A 21,460-nucleotide genomic window follows, 5' to 3' on the forward strand; every position below is an offset into this window, starting at 1 on the left:
TTCCAGTAAGGCACGGCCCTCTATCCTTCCGGGGTGCGACTACCTCACCTCCTCTGATTTGACAACTCCTCTGCCTGTCGCCTCGCCCTTCGCTCTCTCTGTGTGTGTGTGTGTGTGTGTGTGTGTGTGTGTGTGTGTGTGTGTGTGTGTGTGTGTGTGTGTGTGTGTGTGTGTGTGTGTGTGTGTGCGTGTGTGCGTGTGTGTGTGCGCCTGCCATCCCGGATCGCGAGGAGCGTGCACACATGTTTGTGTGTGTCTGTGTGTTGTCGAACAATAGCCAGAGCCTAATCTCCATGTCAAAACCGTTCTGCCTCCCCAGCGAGCAGTCCGCTCAGCGTTTAGTAGCGTTTTGTCCCCCCATTCTTCCAGCACCACAAAAAGAGCAGAGGGGAGGGAGGAGGGAAGGCCTGTGTGTGTGTGTGTGTGTGTGCGCGTGTGCGTGTGTGTGTGTACGTTGACTAGGGGCTGGGGGTGATGCTTGGGGATATCAAGTTTTCACAAGGCCGAATTCTGAATCTGTGAGCAGTACAAGTGTTATGTGCAGGTTTTAAGGGGTCGGCGCTGAGCACTGACTGGGTTCTGTTAAGGCGACTGCCCCGGCCCACCACCCTGAACCCCAGAGCTCCTTATCTCGGAGCCTGGATGTTTAGACAGCGTGTTTTTACTGCTGAGACCAGGCGGAAAACGAGCCGGGACTGGTGGAAAGGTCTTAATGGGTTTACTTCGCCCTATTGAATCCAGCCAAGCGGCACAGATCAGATAGCCATACCCTTCTCTGCAGCTCTTCTTTCGCTCCCTTTCTTTGTTTCGCTCTTTTTCAACTCCATTCTTGCTGGTAGTGAGGTGCGGCGAGGGGAAGAGAATCAGGGTGTAATTGGTGAACGGGGTTAAGTACATGTTTGAGCCCCCTGCGGGCCGGGGCGCTTCAGATGATGACTTAATCGTTTTTCTGGTCAATTATGTGTTTGCGGTCGACCCCCCCCCCACCTCTCCCTCCACTCTCAGGGTTATGATAGGGGGGAGCGACGGTCCCAGTGGGGAAGATGAACCACACACAACCTCCCTCACTCTCTCTCTCTCAGTATCTTTAGCCCCGCACCCCTCCCTGCGCTTGCTGTCTTTCTTAATGTCTCTATTATCTTCCCTCAGTCACTGATCTGTTCTCTCGCTCTCGTCTTTCATCTTTTTCTTTTGGTTCCTTCCCGCTCTTTACAAGTCATCGCCTCAAGCCTCAAATCCCTGATGTGACACGACTCGCTGTCTTACACTTGTTCTCCTCTCTCGTGCTCAAATCCGGCGGCTTAATAAGCTTTAGCCACACAGTCTTCCCTCCTGCGCGCTCGCCGATGGGCCACATGGATTTCCAGTCGCGCCTCGCGGTGAAACCGCGCCGGCTGACAGCCGTGAATGTTGCTAACTCCCCGTAATCTCTCCTTCCAGTTCAACCGCTGCATCACCTCCCAGCTCATCAAGTGGTTCAGCAACTTCAGGGAGTTCTACTACATCCAGATGGAGAAGTTCGCCCGGCAGGCCATCAACGACGGAGTCACTGGAGTGGAGGAGCTGAGCGTCAGCCGCGACTGCGAGCTCTTCCGAGCCTTAAACATGCACTACAACAAGGCCAATGACTTTGAGGTAAACACATCCCAAAACACATGCTCTAAAGTGATCTGAATTACACTCTTTGAACTTTTTTACTGGACACAAAATATCCATTACTCTAAAGTCTGCACGAGAGGCTTCAGTCACAGAGAGAAGTGAAGAACTCCTCTAATGAGGAAGGAACCTCAGACGCCTCGCTCGCTCACGTAGCCTCTTCCTCACTGTTGATTTCCCCTTAGTGGTTGTGCGTGTGCGTCTCGTTTGCGAGGCGACACTCTACTTCCCCTCCGCTCATTTACCTATCACGCGTAGTGAGGTGTTTATGTGCGTGTGACTGTCTTCCAGCGCATTGTAACCATAAATTCTCGGCAGGCAACTTCACCTTTAGCATGTTTAATTTTTTCCACACTTCTCCTTTTGCCACCTCGTGTGTGTGTGTGTGTGTGTGTGTGTGTGTGTGTGTGTGTGTGTGTGTGTGTGTGTGTGTGTGTGTGTGTGTGTGTGTGTGTGTGTGTGTGTGTGTGTTTCAGGATTGCCAGTGCTCTCTCAATGTCAGCTGACAATAGACCTTTAAAAGGCTTGTGTTAAGAAGGACCTGGAGTGATCTGGGTGTGTGTACTTGATAGAGGGATGTGTGTGCGTGTTTTGTTGTTGCTGCATTTCCCAGTGTCCTGTTCACCTCGAAGGGTACAGCCGTCCCTTGGACCGGCCTGGCATGCTGGCAAAGCACTTCTCCAGTGTGTGCGTGCGTGTGTGTGTGTGTGTGTGTGTGTGTGTGTGTGTGTGTGTGTGTGTGTGTCACTTTGGGGGGGGGGGGGATCTCACTGTTATCAAGGTTAAGCGTCCCACTGTTTAGTGAGAGGAAGGGGAGAGAAAGAGGGGGGAGAGAGATGGATAGATACGGGAGTGAGAGCTTGGAGACAAAGGAGAAAACGAGGAAGGGAGGATATGACGGAAAGGAGCAAAGGAGTGTAGAAGGAGACGGGGAAAGCGATGACGTGCCCGTTCGAGCAGTGGGAGTTTTGCAAGTGCTCACATTTAAAGTGCTTCACTCGCTTTCTCTCTGTTTCTTCTGTCTTTCTCTGTCTGTTATTTGTCCACTGGGACTCCTCTGTGCACCCAAACACACACAAACACACACACACACACACTCTCACACACACACACACACACTCACTTCCCTACATCCATCTTCAAGCCTCCTAAGGGAGGCTCTGAAAGACACTGGCAGAAGCACTTTTATAGACAAGGTCCAAAAGTCCATCAAAGCAAAGGAACAAATTGATGTTTAGCTGCTCGTGACCTGTTCAGGAATTATTTGTTTTGTGGCTGGGACGTACACTTCAAATGATCTTTTGCCTACATTATCTGGTTAAATATCATGCAGTACACACTGAATGGTTGCAGCTGATGCTAAAGTATAAATGCAATTAAAAGAAGCTGATCCATGAACTGATGCTTGTTTTTCATCCAGGACCTTGTTTCTGTTTTCATATCAAATTCTTATCAGCTTATGGTAAACCTCACATACGACAGGAATAGAAGTCTCAGCCAGTAAAGCAGCAATGTTCTGTTGTTATAGGTCTGTTGCTGGTCAAATAAGACGTCTACCATCCTTAACCAATATCTTTTTATGTAGTAAATAATCATTTCAGAAGTTTGGATAAAATTTTAAGAAACGCATACACATCTTAACATTGATGCACTTGAGATTTGAGGTTATGACTTTTTTAAAAGCTAAAAAAAACATATTTTGAATTAAAACTTTTTAATCATCATCTTATGGTGAAAATCCAATTTCACGAGGCTCATCTTGCAGAGCAGCTGATTCATTTAAAGTGCATATCTTTGCATTAAGTTTTTAAAAATTCTTGGACGAGCTTGCGTGACTGACTCACGTAACTGGCCGCTACGGCATGAGCGTGAAAACCTCTAGGCACCGAGTTTGCAAATCCCAGAATAGGCCTGCACGCAGCACCTGGTGAATACGCCGTACCTGCCCGGCGGTACCATCTTTACAAACCCCTTCTTTCTGAACTGTGAATTCCCTGTAAGACCTTACACAGGACTGTCATTCTTCTCCCAGCACCAGGAAGCTGCTGTTGAACAGGCTTAAGGGGAACAGCCTATTTGCATACATAAATGTGAAAATTTGCAAGAAGACAGACACAGAGGAAAAGAGTGAGAGAGGCCAGGTGAATAAGTCTTCTGTTGGCCGAGGAGCTGCAGTAGCGGGTGGAGGGGGGGGTGTCGAGGGCGGCGGAGGGAGGGAAGGTGTTTTGCATATTAAGGTTTTTTTGCAGGGCAGGTGTCTGAGAGATACAGGAGCTGATTAGAGTTTAGCACAAGGAAAATTTGCCCAGCCATGCAAATTCTAACCCCCCTGACAAACCAACCGCCTTGGTGAGTGCGAAGACTCTGCGTGTTTGTGTGTGGATTTTTGAAAGTGTGTGTGGGTGTTATTTGTGTGTTTGACCGTATGTGTTTGTGAGTGCGGGTGCGTGGGATGTGTGTTTTTCTGCTGTTTGATGTTTGTGTGGGAATGGCGTGTTTGTGTGTATTATATATGCGCACGGACACATTTGTTATGTTTTCCCGTCTTATATGTGCGTGTGGTGTGTGTGTGCGTGACTCATAGAGGTAATGTGGAGATGGAAATGTACTGGATGTGTATCAGGATGCCCCCAAGGCCCTTTTCTGTGGATCTCTCCCCTTTCTCCTCCACCTCCTCCTCCTCCTCCTCTTCCTCCCCTACCTGCCTGCACCACCACTTGAAACAGGAGCCTACGCAGATTCAGCACACACACACACACACACACACACACACACACACACACACACACACTGACACACTGAGTTTTCCCTTTGCCAGATTCTGCATCATCAAAGTTCCATCCACCTTGGTGGCGTCTTTGGAATGAATATGTCCTCTGTTTCAGCGCTCACACACATGCACACACACACGTCTGTGGCCTTTCTTGTTTGATGCTAATCTGCTCTGTCACTGTGCTGGCCTAATACGCTCCCCATCTCCCTCCCAGCTCCTCTTTGTCATGATTGTTTCCCCTTTTTTCCTTTCATATCCCTCCTCCCTCACTCACACACTCGACGTTCTCTCTTCCTTCTGTTGCCTCTCTCCTTTCATTCTTTCATCCTCCTCTTTTGCATGTCTTCCGTCACCCCCCCCCTCCCCCATTCTCCCTCGCTTTTTCCTCCCATTAGGAAGTTTTAATGGCATAATTGTCACATTCCTTCTGGCACAATGAACACCAGCAGTAATTAAAGAGCTTGCCGTTAATTACCTAGACCCCGGCTCTACTTTCCTCTTTTCTCAGCCCCCCTCCTGATCCCCTCTCTTCTCTTTCTTCTCCGCTTCTCATTCACTCCGTCCGTCACCATCAAAGTCTTCCGAAGCACACCCGGCCTCCCAAAGCCTTGACTTTGAGCGAACAGCGCTTTCATGTGAGGACTCAAGTGAAAATTCTCGCTTCATGTCCTTTTCTTTTTACTCTGGAGCCCCCTCTGTGCGTCTTTGAACCCGCAATGACAACACACATCATCTTTCATAAGACAGGAATGTGTGTGACCTGATAACGTGTTAGAGACAGCAGGGAAAAGAGGTGCGGCCTTGATTAAAAGGGAGATTTATAATGGGCTCTGGGAAACTCTCCGATTTCTGCAAGACACATCAGTTCAAGTTTCCTCTGTCAGTGACCACTCCTCAGGAGGAGCCCCTATGATCTCTGTGTGAGGGAGGAGTAAAGGCGAAAGTGGTGAGCACACACACACCCACACAGGTATCATGTGTCCACCCTTATCAGCTGTTCTTTCTCCTTTTAGAAAGACGTGTCACTGCTTTTGTCTCCTTCCCTTTTGTCCCCCCACCCGTCTGTCATCTCTCCGTTTGAATCGATAATGCCGCGTAACTGTCCACCCAGTTTTAATTTGAAATTGACCAAATAAAGACAGAACATTTCTGGTCGTGTCCCCTTTTTTTTCCTGCTTTTCCTCCTGCGTCCCTCCATCCGCCTCCTTCCTGCGTTCCTCGGTGTCTCCATCCATTACTAGAGCCACAGAGAGCTGAGAGCAGATGCTGTCTGTCCAACCGCCATGCCCCATAGCATTGTGTGTTTCACCTCTCCTTCCCCCCTCTCTCCCTCGTTCCTCCTCTTCATGTCCCTCTCGGGGTTCCATTTGTTCTCCACTCAGAGAGGCTAATGTCTGTTTTCTCCTCCTTTCTCCCCTCCCTGTCATACACATCCTCAGTTCTTGGTCATTTCTGGTGCCTCTCGCCGGTGCCGCTGAGCTAAGAGCAATTACGCTGGACATGCAAACCAACACGCAAGGACACATGTACAAACACACACAGTACATGGGCACTTGCACACACTTGCAGCCAGGTGCTGTGTTTTAACTAAAGGGCCCGAGGGCGCTCTTTGAAGAACGATTGAAGACGAAAAGAGGTAGAAGATGGAGGGAGTGAGATGAAAAGCTGGCCGTATAGATTTAGGATCAGAGCTGCCAAAAATACAACCGATACAATTTGCCAGTGGGTCTATGTCAACACCACGCTCACATACCTCCCCTCGGCCTCCGCTTACCCCATTGAGAAAAGATCTAATCACAACAAATCTTCCTTTCTGTGCATGTATTTGTCATAAATACCTTTGCAGAACCTGTGTGCACACATACACCACCATAAAAAACCTTTATTGAAAATCATGTCATCAATGTCAGTATTAACATATCATGAGGCTTTTTAATATTCTTAAGAGGTAGAATTAGGAGATCGTCTGCTTCTCCATGAACAGAAAAAGACATTAATTAAACGCCTCAGTTAGAAAAAGCCCAACAGGTCTTTAATTCACTCTGTGGTGTGTGTCTGTACTTTTACGTGTGCGGGTGAGAATAAGACACTTTAATCTGTGCACTGATTAAATGACCAGAGCTGCATAGAGCACCAGGGGTAGCGAGGAAGCACTTAAACATAAAGAACTACATGCTCCCCTTGCGCCTTTTCTCACCTGCCCTCACACACCAGCATCATCTGACTGTGCTGGTCCAACACATGCTTCTCCCCCCCTCCCCCCGTTCCTCTCCACTTCTTCTTCCCTTCCCTCCCTCCTTCTTCTGTCCCTGGTCACCTTGTGAGGAGCAGGCTGCTTTGTGGCACAGCTGCTGATTATGTCATTATTTCTGGACCGTTTTGGTCTCCAATCGTGTGTGTGTGTGTGTGTGTGTGTGTGTGTGTGTGTGTGTGTGTGTGTGTGTGTGTGTGTGTGTGTGTGTGTGTGTGAGTGTGTGTGAGACTAATGAAGCGTGGCAAAGGGACTCATGCCAAAATGACCAGGGCGTGCATCAGAACTGCAGATGTGTCAAAGCAACCCCCCCATCTCCACACTCACACACACACACCTCCCACCTCCCCCGCTGATTCCAAACTCTCCCTCCTTCAAACCAATCTGCAGTTTATTTTTCTTTTTTCTCCTGCCATCTCTTCTTGTTGCCCTTCCATCCTATCTCCCTCTACCCATCCATCCATCTTCCAGCCTCCCTCTTTTGCTGCCATGCCTTGCTCTCCATCTTTTATTGTTTGTCCACCCACCCACACCCTCCTTCCTCCTACCCCTTTATTCTTCCCCTCCCTCCCTCCTCGGTTCTCCTCCTCTCCAGATGTCCTGTTCCTATCTTCCAGACTCCCTTGCTCCTTTCTTTTCCTTCTGCCTCCTGCTTTTTCGGTCCCCGTCAGCCGCACTGACTTCCTGACCTCCAGGGGCCCCCTTACAGCTCCCCCATCTCATTTAGATGTCAGCCTAAGTCCACTATACAAGTGAAAGGCAATGAATTTTTAATTATCTAAACAAGAGCTGAACTGTGAGGAAAGAGATGTCAAGTAGCCCCGCTATGACACAAATATTCAGTCTGAGCATACGCCTAAGGGCGGGGAATTAGAAAATATAAGGGAGACGCAAGGAAGATGGAAAAGAAAGCGACTTCATCTTTGACCCTGTCCTGTCCTTGACTCCTCTGCAGAGGTGCACCTTGAGAAGAGCCCATGTGACGCTAGTGCTCAGGCTCAAACATGTCCACACCAAACAACAAGACACACACACACACACACACACACACACACACACACACACACACACACACACACACACACACACACACACACACAGACACACAGACACACAGCCCCTCAAGGCTCCATGTTCTCAAGGCTATCAGTGGAGTGAGGGTGGCTGGTGTTTGCTCAGCTTTAAGGACCGCTTCCCGTCCCAGTAGGAGTGATCCACACTTCACAAATTACAGATGAGACCCACTGAAAAGTATCCAGGAAGCTTGAAATCTGAAAAGCTAAGAAAATTAAGAACTTGACAGACTGACGAAAGGCCGAGGGTCCACTGTGACTTTGTGCCATCTTTTCCCAGTTGGCTGGACTCTCCAGTTATGGCACAATCCTATCAGCTAGAGAGGGGGTTGGGGACAAGTGCAACGAGGGGTAGGAAGAAAGGGTACAGGGGTTGTGTTTGCCTAAAGTGACAGTGTGGACCAAGGGCTTATCGAGGCCTTTGTAGATTACTGATTGGAGCAGATATGTGAGAATAGGGGCCCGTGTGTGACAGTGCGTTCGAGGTTGGGGAAGCTCTGGCTTGACTCAGTGAAATGTCACAGGCCGTTCAGAGCTTCCTTTTAAACTAACGTGGGAGGAGTCAGGAAAATTGGTGCACACTTAAGATCAGGGACTTAAGACACTAAAATCTTTAACATCCCAAACTCTCACAACATACAATGGCTGAAAAGCATGGGAAGTGTTGGTATTCCCAGGCCGATCTAGGGTTAAGAATTAACCTGTCTGGCATCAGGGGCTAATGTTCTGTCCCTGCATTTCATCCTTCAAGGCTGCAGCTTGTGAGCGCACACACACTCACTCGCACACACAGCCTTATCTTCCAGGGTCTCGTCTTGTTTGGCCAGCGCTGTGCAAATAGAAGGTGCAATACATCTCCTGACAGTTCCCAAAAGCAAGGGACAGAAACACGCCGGCCAAACAAACAGCCAGCCATGAGTCACGGGGGGGAGAGGAGATTTCTCAGGCTTTAACCGGAACACATGCACAAGACATACACACATGCACTTGCACGCGGCGTGTGTAACAGTAGCCCTCATCCGAGAGGCTTGGGCCTCTGGCTACCTTTAGAAACGTTTGTCTAAGCAGTCTTAAGACGGGGGGCCGCCACTGGAGTGAATAGCTCCCTGCAAGCTGTCCACAGGCTCCTATTGTCCTCTGTCATATTTTATTATCTCATCAAAAAGCAGGAAATCCGATTCCCTCTCTCTGAAAAAGAGCTTATCCTTCTGTCTCAAAGCAACCTGTCACGAGAGAGGGAGATGGAAAGAGGTGGAGAGAATGGGGGAGAGAGTTGCGGGGTGGAGAGGGGACTCAGTAAATGAGAGTGATTAACTGCCTCATTGCTGTCAGAGAACTCCCCCTCTGTCTCGCTGATTGGTATTTACCCAACACACAGGATAATGAAATGTGTGTATCTGCGAGCTGCTTTCACCTGCGCTGATTTTCCTGCTTCTTTGCGTCTTGCTCCATGCGTATTGTGTTACACAGGGGCCGGAGCAAAGATAATTTACCCCACCCACACCCCTATCCGTCTTCCTCGCACCTTCTGTCGGAACAAAACCTTGAAATTGTCAGACAGTGGGCGCAGCTTTCACTCAGACACCGTCGACTGTGTGGCAGCTAAATGTGACAGTACTGCTAATGTGTACAAACAACATGTGTCCACACACATTTTAACTCCAAAAGTTCACATCAAGGTAATTAGAAAAAATATATAAATGAAAGTTATCTTACTAAACTAACTGCCATGAAAGACTGATTATGTCGTTTTGTCCAAAGTGTCCGTTTTATCCATTGGTACAAAGTGATGAAGCAGCATTTTTAGATGCTTTCTAATAACCCTACTACTAATAATACTGAGTGAGACAAGCATCGGTCTAGTGGGCATGCTCTCAGTCACCTTGTTTGCCTTTTCCAGGCATCACTCCTCTCTCACACACACACACACACACACACACACTTCTCCCTTTCTCTATATGCTCCCTCCCTCCTTCCTCCCCTCTTTGTACATCTGTCCTTTAATTTTGGGCTCTGCTGAGAAGTTGTTAAAAAGCCCTATGAAATATGTATGAAGGATTGTGAGCCACGCGATTGGCCCCATTTACCGGACAGCCGAGCGAATGAACGGCCACACTGGATAATCCCCCACAATGCCTCTGGAACAAAGGCCCAACAGCTGACCCTAGAGAGCGAGCGATGAAGGGGGGGAGTGGCGGGGGATCGAGTGGGACGACGCGGGGAGGCAGGGGGGGTTAAACAGTTAAGGCTCACTGCTGGTCAGGAGGCAGCTCCCTCACAGGCACAACTCACACATACTCGCAAAACAAAAGCTTGTGGGACAGGAATAACTCCCTCTCTACTGTGGCTGCGCTCTCTCTCCTTAGACTCTTCTCGGCCCCTCCTTCTCGCAACATCTCCCTCCCTCCCTCCCGTGCTCACTCTCTCGCTCTCTCAGTCAAGAGGATCTGAAATACCAATACCCTTTTCTCCTTGACATTGCTTTCTCCTTGCAGTCAGCGTTTTGCTGTCCTTTTATAGTCAAAACGTCAGGAGAAATTCCATGCAGGAATATTCTTAGTAATGCGGCACTCCCTGCATCTAATGGCTAGGGCGTTGCGCTGCACCGGCCCGTTAGAGAGGTCTTTTGGGAAAAGTGTGCGCATGCCCACACACATGCAGGCACACACACTTCCATACAAAGCATACTGTACAGAGCTGGCCTCACGCTGGGGTCATTGTGCCAGTGTTTCACAGACAATCCACTTCTATCCCACCAGTGGGGAGTTCAGTATTTGGGGAAATGGGTTAGCGCTCTCTCTCTCTCTCGCTCTCTCTTCTCTCTCTGTGACAAACACGTGCACACATAAAGCTCACAAGCTTCTTAATCGCAACCGACAATTTAACTTGAGCGAGCCGGGGTAGAGATATGCACACACTCACACGCCAGACGCAGGGCCATCTTAGCCTGCATTCATCACCCCGAGGGGGGTGGCCGGCCGTCCCGTGTGCCTATAAGTGTGTATTTGTGTGTGTGAAGAGGCCTGCCTGCACACATGGTGTGTGTGTGTGTGTGTGTGTGTGTGTGTGTGTGTGTGTGTGTGTGTGTGTGTGTGTGTGTGTGTGTGTGTGTGTGTGTGTGTGTGTGTGGGCATCAAGGGGGGTAAGCAGGTAGACAGTCAGCATTATCCAAGCAGGTGACCCCTGAAGGCCGTGTTGCCCTGGAGCTTTGAGTTAAGGAATCCAGCCGGGGTGTGTGTGTGTGTGTGTGTGTGTGTGTGTGTGTGTGTGTGTGTGTGTGTGTGTGTGTGTGTGTGTGTGTGTGTGTGTGTGTGTGTGTGTGTGTGTGTGTGTTTTGCCAGTATTGGGTAGAGCTCTGTCACAGTACAGGATGTGTCATCTTCTTGGCACATAGAGGTGTGTGCACTGGTGTGTGCGTGCTCACGCCTGCATGGACGTGTGCGTGTGACAGAGTGTTGGCTTAGGGGAAGGTGTCACAGATCTTTGCCAGACTAATCATCTCCATGGTGTTGGTGAGCGCTGCTGTCAGGGACACTAAAGAGGCAGCGTGTCTCCCCGTTCCCAAAGCATTTAGTACTTCCTCTATCGCCAGCACCTCTCCACCGCTCTTCGCTCCGCTCGTTCGCTCACAGATTTACAGTGGGACTCATAAAGATGTCACGCTCGCCGGCGTTGTGGGGAGGGAAGTCGGAGGTGTGAGAAACCTGAGCAGCCACAAGAAGTGACTTTTCTCGAGGCGATACCTCAATTGGATTTAGGAAGTAGACGTTTAAGAGACAGGAGATTTATTGTTTTACACCCGCTGTGTAAATCCAAACATTCGTTGAGGATAATAAGGGTGTACAAGGTTTCCTGGAAGCACATTTCCAATAGTTTCATTCTATATTAGACCACAGTCTAATCTGGTACAAGAAGGATACACAGCTGTCTTTGACTTTCTAGATTTGAGCCACCCCCTTCCCAAAATGGCAAATCTTAATAAAGAGCACTTATAAAATTAGTCAGTGAATAATCAGTTCTTTTCTTTCATCTATGTTAAGGTTCCCGATCGCTTCCTGGAGGTGGCTGAAATCACACTCAGAGAATTCTTCAATGCCATCGTGGCCGGCAAAGACCTGGACCCATCCTGGAAGAAGGCCATCTACAAGGTCATCTGCAAACTGGACAGCGAGGTCCCTGAAATCTTCAAGTCCCCCAACTGTCTCCAAGAGCTTCTACACGAGTAAATTCCCTCTCCTCCTCGCTCGACGCTTTGTGCTTTTCTAAAAACAAATACTCTCTGATTTGATAGAATTGCTTTGATAGCACTGATTTTATCTTTTGTTTATTCCATTTTCCCCGACATTAGTTTTGATTTCTTGTTTTTAATTTTTTTAATTTCTTTGACTGTATGAAAGTTATGAAGTAGCATTCCCAATCCGAAGCCTCTGTGGCGGTTCCTAAAAAGGCTTTGCTATTGTGTTGTTGTTCTTATATGATAATTATCATGATGGATATTATTTGTTTTGTTTATTTCTATGACTCTGGGGAACTGAAGAGACTCTAATTTTAGTGGGTGTTTTTGGACTGTGTGAACCCTCAGCTACTTTGGCCTGTTATATGATGGACACTAAGTCTAAGAAGGAGCTCCAATTAACACTACTAGAACATAGGCTGGGTTCCTTGAACACTTTACTCTTGGCACCGAGGGATGCTCTTCCAATCCAGTACCCAAATGAACTGTCCCCACAAACTGGGTGCTCAATAGACTGTGGAACTGAAGATATCCCTAACAGAACAGTCACACACACAAACAAGGCCTAGTGAGGTTATTGACTGGACTAAGTTTGACTTGGGATACTGGTCCGTACTGGTCTGTGGAACTTGGCCTAGTTTTAAATAGCTACTGATCTCTACCATGTTTTGAAGTGTGTTTTTCCTGCAAGTGGGACATTGTGTTTATTGGGTATATATATTGTTATTTTGATGATTATTATTGTTGTTTATGAATATTATTATTTGTCATAACTGCTTGCTGAAGGTTGGCATTTAGAGATATGTTTGTCCCTTGATGCCATTGCAGAAAAAAATAAATTATTGCTATTAATATTATAAAAAGTTTAGATTCTGAAATATTTTGCCCATATTTCCCATCCTTCTTCCTACTCTTGTTTTGGTCCATTTCTGAAGTGGACTTTTGTTATTGTGGTGCTCAGACTCCGAGGCGTTGAGTCTTGGGGTGTGTTCTGATTTGGGGATTTAATTAGGAGGCCGTCAGAGTGATTAGCTTCCATTCACAGGACCAGTAGCAGCTGGAAAAGGAGTTAGGCGGCAGAAATCTAGACGTATGCAGAAGTGTGAGCATTTCCATGGCCATTCCAGCTGTGCTTACTGAAGTACTCCCACAACATACGTTACGGTTTAGCTATGAAATACACAACTCAGCCTTTTAATGCACTGTTCACTAATTAGCTCATATTATATGAACTCAGCCTGTTTATAAAGCTTGAATTGCAATTAGCCGATATAAGGTGCAAGTTACACTATGAAGTAATTTTAACCACAGTTGATACTTGAATATGTCAAAAAAATGGCGGCACTGTTCTGTAGGTGCTGAATATTGAAGACACAAATAAAAGAATCACACAGAGGAGAGTAATTCAAGAAGGGCAGAGCGAGGTGAAAATAAACTGAAACAGCTAATTTTGCTTCAAGTGGAACTTCCCCCACAAACAGCACACACTGCTCCTTCCCTGCGCGCTCACCTGCCTTTGAGTGATCTAGCGCCTCTCTCAATGCAACAATACAAGGTCGGAGGTGAGCACTCACCCCAGGGGTAGATGGAGAAGCTCTCAGCACTACAAAGAGCTGGGACAAAGGCACAGAGCGAGGAGCAACGCGCACCTGAATCCCTGCGCTCTGTCCCGCCGTCCCGTCCTGGCAGCTTTTAACAGCCAACGTGTGCGTTTGTTGGAGCCACGCTGCCCAGATTATTAAGCGTCATTCCTTTCACTGTTGGCCGAGATCCTACAGCAAATCCCAGACGTTCCGCTTGAGTTCCACGTGTGTATCTTGTGTTTCGTTAATTCTGCCCTCTCAGGATTTCTGACATTTTTAAGTAGTTAGTCTTAGCTGCCCTTTCCATGAGGTAAGTTTGATGAAATGGCAAGACTTGAACACTAGTGTAGAGTGGGTGCCAGCTAGTTGTTGATCTCACCTTGGACATTACAGTGTGTGTGTATGTGTGTGTGTGTGTGTGTGTGTGTGTGTGTGTGTGTGTGTGTGTGTGTGTGTGTGTGTGTGTGCGCGCGCGCGCTTCTCACAAAGGATCAAAAGGAGCAGGTTGCTTAACCTGCTGACTTGTCTAAGCAGGACAAAGCGTTTGACAAAAGGAGGCAGAGAAAGACAGAGAGTTACTCCCTTCATTATGTCCCTCCTCTCAGTGTTCTTCTTAAGATCCGAAGCCCTGAGAGAGAGAGTGGGAAACCTTTCTCACTGCAGGACGGGCAAGGCCCTGTGTGTCTCAAAGTCTCAAAGCACCAGCCAGGGGGTGCAAAGTGCCACAAACAAAAGAAAAAGGAAAGGACGCTTTTATCTGATGCACAGATTATTATCACTCCCAACGCTCCCCCTTCCTGCCACCCTGCCCTGAAGTTAAACAGGTCCTGCGCCTAAAAGATTAATTCAGGATAACGTGCACAAAAAAATTAGCAACCCTAATATAATATTGTGTTGAAAATATTTTTGCCAGGTTTTCCTTTCCTGGGGTTGTTTGATTTTTTTTAAGTAACATTACTGAAATACATATATATATATAGCCTTTTTTAAGAATTGTAAAATATAAATCTATGGGAAAAATATATACTGTAGTGGAAGTTCTCTGAAAGGCACTGTTAGCTATGGTTTCATAAAAGACATCTTAGTGGCAGTTTTGTTTAAATTTGTATTCTGGAAAAGTGACTTGTTGGTAGACTAGGAGCAATAGTTGTAGGTTTTGAAGGTTTTGTGACCAGTTTCCTTTTAGTTTCTTCATCCTTTTGTGTTACGTTGAATGGCTGTCTTCTTGAGATCAGAAATATAAACTTGGAATTCATTTTGAGTATGAGATGTTGTTGCTAGTGTATGAATACTGTCAGGGTGAAACAAATATAGCTGTACAGTTTTTTCTATTATCACAGAGTGATCGAAGGACGGGGGAGAAAAATGAGTGGAAAAAGACACGCGACCTGGGGTCTCCAATTGGACTGACCACTCGTCTACAAGCCCACAAAGGAAAGTTCTTGTTTTTCCTTATCATGCCTTTAACAGGGGTCTGTGTCCCGTCGGCAGAGCCCTTGAAGTTGCACCAGCATCCGTTAGTTTAATTTTTGCTGACAGAATGGTGCGTCAGGCTTGTACCGGTAGTTGGGTAATGATGATGTCACAGAGCGGCCAGTTGGCAACCTAAGGACCAGGTCTCGTCCAAAAACGAGGGCAGGCTAGCACTGACATGGCTCTGGATCTGACCCGACAAAGAGACAGGACAGCCAGTGTCATTGAAGTGGGCACACGTTATACAGTAACACTTAAAAAACAGAGAAACTGCAGACACACAAACGTTATATGTACCCTTTTTTATCTGGTTGGGAAACCTTTGGACTTTTGTGGAATTTCCATACACTTTGCATTGTGTGTGTGTGTGTGTGTGTGTGTGTGTGTGTGTGTGTGTGTGTGTGTGTGTGTGTGTGTGTGTCTGCACGAGAGAAAAGACCGATTATGAGAACCTGTGAACCAGTGAGTGACACAATTCTCAACACTGTGGCCCCTCCCCCGCCCATGGGAGTACCATCCTGACATGTAAATGATTCTCATTAAGCGTTGGCATCATGTGTTTGGTGTGTGTGTGTGTGTGTGTGTGTGTGTGTGTGTGTGTGTGTGTGTTGTGATAATTTCCTCTGATGTGTTTTTTTTGACCTGGTTGAAAGGGGTTTTGTTTCTTGAGGCTTTCAATAGTAATTCTTTTTTTATTATTATGATTATTATTATTACATTGCTCCTTTATTGTAAATAACAATGATGTGGACTTACGGTGATAAATACTGCCTTTGTATAACTTAGCAATATGTTATGTAAATAGTGTTGATGCTTTTTGTATGACATTAATATTCAATTCTAGTGCAGTAATTCCAACTGGAAAACTGGAACAGCCATGTTTTAAATGCAGTCTGAATCATTACACACATTGTAAAATAAAATTCATGACATGGCTGCTTTTTTCTGTTATTGCTGTCTATTTGTCTTGCAGATTTTGTGTAATTTATTGGTTTAATTTATCCTAATTTATTTGATGTTGTTTTCTTTGGCTTTTAAAACAGGGAAGGCTGTACTGCATTTCATCATTCTTAGAACCAACCTAAATACGTTAACCTAAAATTTATTTAAAAAAAAAAAAGCTCTAGTAATACTCTGAGGAAATTCAAAAAGGGAGAACTTGGCAGATAAAGGAGGTGAAATACAACTTTGTTATTGTTTTGTTCCCGAACCATGCAGAGGGTGGGCTTGAGACCTGAAAATAGTTTGAAGCAGTTTTGTATTTTTCTTCATATTTCTCCCCTGTATTGCTTTGGTCCAGCCCAAAAACTAGTAGTCAAATTGCCTTTCGTGCCTTCACCCTCAATGAACTGAATGTATGTGCAGTATATATGCAAGCTTGTGCAAAATGAATAAAAATGAAAATAAAAATGAAAAATACAGTACAGCTTGTCTGCTTGTGATTATTTTTAAATTTCAGGGTTCACATACTTCGAGCACAATAAAAATATGTTCTTTGTTGAAATGAATTGATATACGTGTAACTCAAAGATCACGTATCACTCCTGTGGTTTATTCACTTTAATTAACACCGTGTTACTACAAACTGTGTCCACTTTGACTTATTGCAGCTCGGCTCTTTACATGATTCCACGCACTAATGACAGGTTTGACTACACAGCGCCAGCCTCTCCACAGGCTCCACGCACTGCAGATGCTGCCTCATCAGGCTAAATGCAACAATCATCACGCTCATGAAAACATGCAAACTTGTAGTTTCTCAAACATACGCAGAACAATAACACCACCAAAATAGGTTGTAAGTATTAAACAGTGTTTTTATCAACAAATTAATAAATGCTTGAATCAAAATATGATGAAAGTACAACGATGAATTAAATCATTAAAATTATTGATCAGACGTCCTGAGTATTAATATAATCATCTATAAACTGTACTTGGCGTGTATAGCTGCCTTTCTTTCTAAAACAAAAGTCTCTTCATTCAAAAAGCAGCAAAACTACACTTAAGATTTTAATCCAACATATTAAAAGAAAATGCTTGAGGCGTCTTTTATCCATTTAATTGTTGACTTTCTTTTCTACCTTTAAAAAGAGTTCTGGTGTGTCATTTAGCAGTCTTCATATGACCTCAGTTGTACTTTCCACCATGCCCGCACGCTGCCCTGTTCCTTTTCTTCCTTTTGTTCTTGCCTCACTGCTTTTCACTTGTTTTGCTTTGATGCTCATTTTTGGAGTTGCTTCTTTTGTGTCTTTCTTGCTTGCTTGCTTTTATTCTTTTTTTTTCTCCCCCTCCCATGTTTCATTTCCCTGCCTCCCTCCACTTGCCTTAACCGGAGGCTACAGCTCCTTAGGTAGGGCTGAGACAGCATCTTTGTACAACACCGACCGTCTGCTCTGTAATCAAATACCATCTGTCGCTACATCTGAAGACTCACTCTCTCACTTTCTCCATCACACACACACACACACACGCACACACACTGGAAGTAGAAAGCACAGATGTGATGTGTGCATGTGTCTGCTACAGTGCAGTGTGTGTGTGTGTGTGTGTGTGTGTGTGTGTGTGTGTGTGTGTGTGTGTGTGTGTGTGTGTGTGTGTGTGTGTGTGTGTGCCTCTAATACAGTAACCCATGTACTTACAATGATTCCCCTCTGATTAGTGGCCCACAGGGAGGAAGTCACTAGAGTCACTTTCACCACTTCCTGTTTTTTATACTGCTCCTGCTGGAGGTTCAAAGGTTATTGTCTTCAGGTATCCATGTTTGTTCTGTGGCTGTGCATGTCAGCCAGACCTTGACTGCCGTATCAGACAAGAGATAGTGGACTTTAGCTCCTCAGTCTTAGATCAACGGCCTACTATCTCAAAGGCTGCCAGCCTTTCCCAATGTTTACCCAATATTTGTTCCTGCTCCGACACAGAAAACGTTGACATGGTCCCCAAGGTCCCTCTCTAAGTCCCTCCTCCCTTCGTGGCTGCTTGTTATCGCTCACTTTGTTTCAAGAGCATTTTCCATTTGGTGATGACAGTGAAAGTTTTCAGCTTTTATCACACATTTGCTCTAAAGGTATATTCCAGGGTTTTACAGCACGCCAACCAAACTACAAACACATTTTCTCCTAAATATCACCACACACTGATGTAACTTCCCGTACTCGGGCGCCTTTCTGACAAAGGAACTCAAGGACTCAGGACCCTATTTCGATTTCTCCTCTGTGCAATCCTCCTACCAACTACAAAAATGAGCTGTCCACCGTTTGAACCATTTTGACACCTACTCTTACAAAATGACTGTGGGCTTGATACTGAAACAGCAGAATATAACTCAAGTGTGTGTGTGTGTGTGTGTGTGTGTGTGTGGTTTCTGATTTAAACATTTTACAGACTGGCAGCTTTATGTGTTTATACAGTACTTAATCACTGAATTTCATCTATTATGCATGAAACAAAGCATATCAAACGCTCCAGAGTCACTGGGACAGACTGGGATTATGACTAGGTTGCCCACATTTGGCACCAGTGATGGGGACACCTAGTGGTCAGCGTGTACAGCTGACACTTAATGTGAGCCATTTGATGTTTCCTTATTCCTTCCTTATCAGGTTCTGTTCTCTTGGTAATCCTACATCCTACACAATGATATTTTTTGCCGTATTTTTTCCATTTAAACTTGTGCTTGTTCCATTTTCTATCCACTGCTTTCTTCAATCACTACATCTCTAGTGTATGAAATTAGAAGATTCCAGTTGGACAGATCAATGTGGGCCCTTTCTCCCCTCACATCCTAGCCCCCCCTTTCTCTCTCTCGCTCTCTCTCTCTCTCTGGATGGCTTCAACGCAACTGGAGCCTCAGAGGCTCAAGAGAGGAGCCTGGGAAGGGAGGAACAAAGACCCGTCCGTCTGCAGCCATCACAACTCCACACCTCCTCTCCTCTCCCCCAGCCATTCTTCCCTCCCTTGGTCCCCTCGCCTCTTTTCCCTTTCCCCACTGGCCAGCGCCCCAAATTAAGACTTCAGACAAGAAACTGGGCTCGCTAAAAAAGGGAGCGAAAGGGAGAGAGGGAGAGAAGGAAGTCCATAACAAGCCAAGAGAAGCAGAGCGACAAAGCCTGTGTTGTTGGATGGCAGGGCCCCTCTGTCGCTCTGCGAGGAGCCTGTCACTGTGTCAACTTGGACCTCTTGTTGGGAGAAACACAAGCCATAATGAACACACACACACACCAAAAACAGTCACAAATATGCTGCAGAGGACCCGGCTTCCACAAGCGCATACATGAAGTGGTGCAGTGTCCAGAGGTACATGTTGAGCACAGGCAATAACATGGTTTGGGTGTAGCATAAATGCATTATATATCAAAGCACTGCTACAGGGGGTTCTTAGATGAACTGGGACCCCAGCATTAGACACCTGTTAAAGGGTCTTGAGGAGCTCAGATGAACATGAAGGAGAGGGGTTTGACTGTTGCAAATGTTTTACATACACTTGATATACACTTTAGGAGAGTAAGGGATCATGGTGAGCATGTGTGTAATGTACTGTATGTACGGATATGTGTTTGTGTGTGTTGGGGGCAGAGCTACTGAACTGGCTTGGCTTCATCCAGTCTAAACTGGGCTTGCTGGGTACAAGACAGATGGCATTCAGGGCAAAGGCAGTCAATCTCTCTCTCTCTCTGTCACACACACACCAACACATATCTCTTTTAATAGCCATTATTGGCATCCTTTGCCTCTTCCAGATCCCTGAATCAGAAATCACAGAGGCCCATTATATTTCCTATTGACCCATTTGGCAAGATGGTGGGAGCATCGAGTGTTGGATTAAATCAAAAGCAGTTTATAATCCGGTAATTCTAATGTTTTAATTACTTAGACGAACAGGAGGTGTTTGAGCAAAGGCTAATCTCTGAGACATAAGGGAGAGGGAGAGAGAGAGGCGGGAAGAGATTTGTCTTTCTCCTGTGCAACAAACACACAGGCTTACTGATGGAATATTAGAGGCGTATTAAAGTTTATCACCTGTTACAACGCAGATTAAAAGATTCACAGACTTTATTATTCATATTAGGTTGAGGCCCACAGAGTGGAGGTGCCAAACAATTACCAACCTTAGCTGTCACTGTGTACTGGCATGTGATTTACATTGATTCCTATTTTTAACCTATATGGACGATGTTTCTGTTTTTAAATGTTTTGTTTTTTTCTAGGTTAAACTAGTCTTAATTAATCCAAGTATTTTATGTTAGAGACCTTCTGTATCATCAGTGACATCCATGGCTGTAACTGAGGCCACAATTGTCTTTGTTAGCCACCCCTCCTGTCAATCAGTCAGCAGGACAAAGGCTGCTAAACCAAGGATGATGACCTCATGGCTCGGGTCTGCTCCATACCGAAGGGGTCTTGACACCGTTCAACTTGCCTTTTGTGTCTGGGTCCGTTTTTCAGACACAGCTGAGAACAGAGAATCGCCTCTCTGCCCTTCTCAGGGACTTCAGATGCACCCGAATACATATGCACACATGCACGCCAACAGATATCCACAGGCTGTAGTGTTGAGCCAGGCGTGAGCCTTAAGACAAGGGGTGACAACCGGGACAGCTGGAGGGGTTGGAAGCCAGTCTTAGACCCCCACCCAACCACTTCCACCACCACCACATCCTCCCACACTGCCTCCAACCAGCCAAACAAGCCATTGTTTCTGTCCAAGCCTCTGGTATTTCATTTGTCATGAAATGGATATGGACAAGAGATGGCCATGAGACTCTTTCTACGAAAAAGACACCACTACTGCTACTTCTACTGATGCTGCTGACTGCTGAGCCCAGACTGCTATCTCCCCTCATCCTTAACCTTCTCATGCAGCTTGCCCCAAGCACCCTGCTCTGAACTATTAATAAACGTGCTTGTTCCAAGGTAGCAAGGTAGGGAGGGGTGGTCCCTGGGGTATTGTTTTCTGAAAGGGTGTAAGAAGAAAGAGAAAAAGAAATAGCAAGAGTGTGGGAGGAGGTGGGTTAGCTTACATGTCAATCTGTTTTTGTCATCCTTTATCATCTTCACTTTCTCTGGTTTCTCAGTGGACATTAGGCGGGTTAGGCCTGTGAGCCAGGTGGGTCATGAGCATCTCAACGTGCTCAGCTGTTGTCAATCTCTGTTGAGAGGGAGCTTGGTTCTATGAGTATTAGGACATAGGGTCCATGTCAACCACGCAGCAAGTGGCCAACCTAACAGATTCACATGACTGTCTGACGTAAGCTGCTTGCATGTGCCACATCTTGGCTATTAACAGCAAAGAAAAGGAACTATTAACATACAGGTGTCCACAGCCTGACATTGATGAGAACAGCTAAGATGCTATGATGTTCATCACCTTTGTAGCTGAATCATCTTTAAGTCCCTAGTCCAAAAGTGTTCATTGGT

At 46.1% G+C, this 21,460-nt stretch overlaps 1 protein-coding gene and 1 long non-coding RNA gene across 4 annotated transcripts in view; one reads left to right on the forward strand and one right to left on the reverse strand.

The window, feature by feature from the left end:
- Window positions 1-16,467, forward strand: part of prox1a (prospero homeobox 1a) — a 33,046-nt gene extending 16,579 nt beyond the window's left edge. For all 3 annotated transcript variants that reach the window (XM_041069405.2, XM_029142151.3, XM_029142150.3), the window contains exons 4-5: window positions 1,441-1,635; window positions 11,794-16,467. In XM_041069405.2, the coding sequence (XP_040925339.1) occupies window positions 1,441-1,635; window positions 11,794-11,979 (381 nt within the window). In that variant the 3' untranslated portion in view covers window positions 11,980-16,467. The remainder of the gene's footprint in view (window positions 1-1,440; window positions 1,636-11,793) is intronic.
- The window catches only part of LOC114850156 (uncharacterized), a 51,108-nt gene that overhangs the window by 20,494 nt on the left and 9,154 nt on the right, over window positions 1-21,460 (reverse strand). The gene's annotated exons all lie outside the window — the stretch shown is intronic.

This window comes from Betta splendens, chromosome 24 (assembly GCF_900634795.4).
Source record: "Betta splendens chromosome 24, fBetSpl5.4, whole genome shotgun sequence".
NCBI lineage: Eukaryota > Metazoa > Chordata > Actinopteri > Anabantiformes > Osphronemidae > Betta > Betta splendens.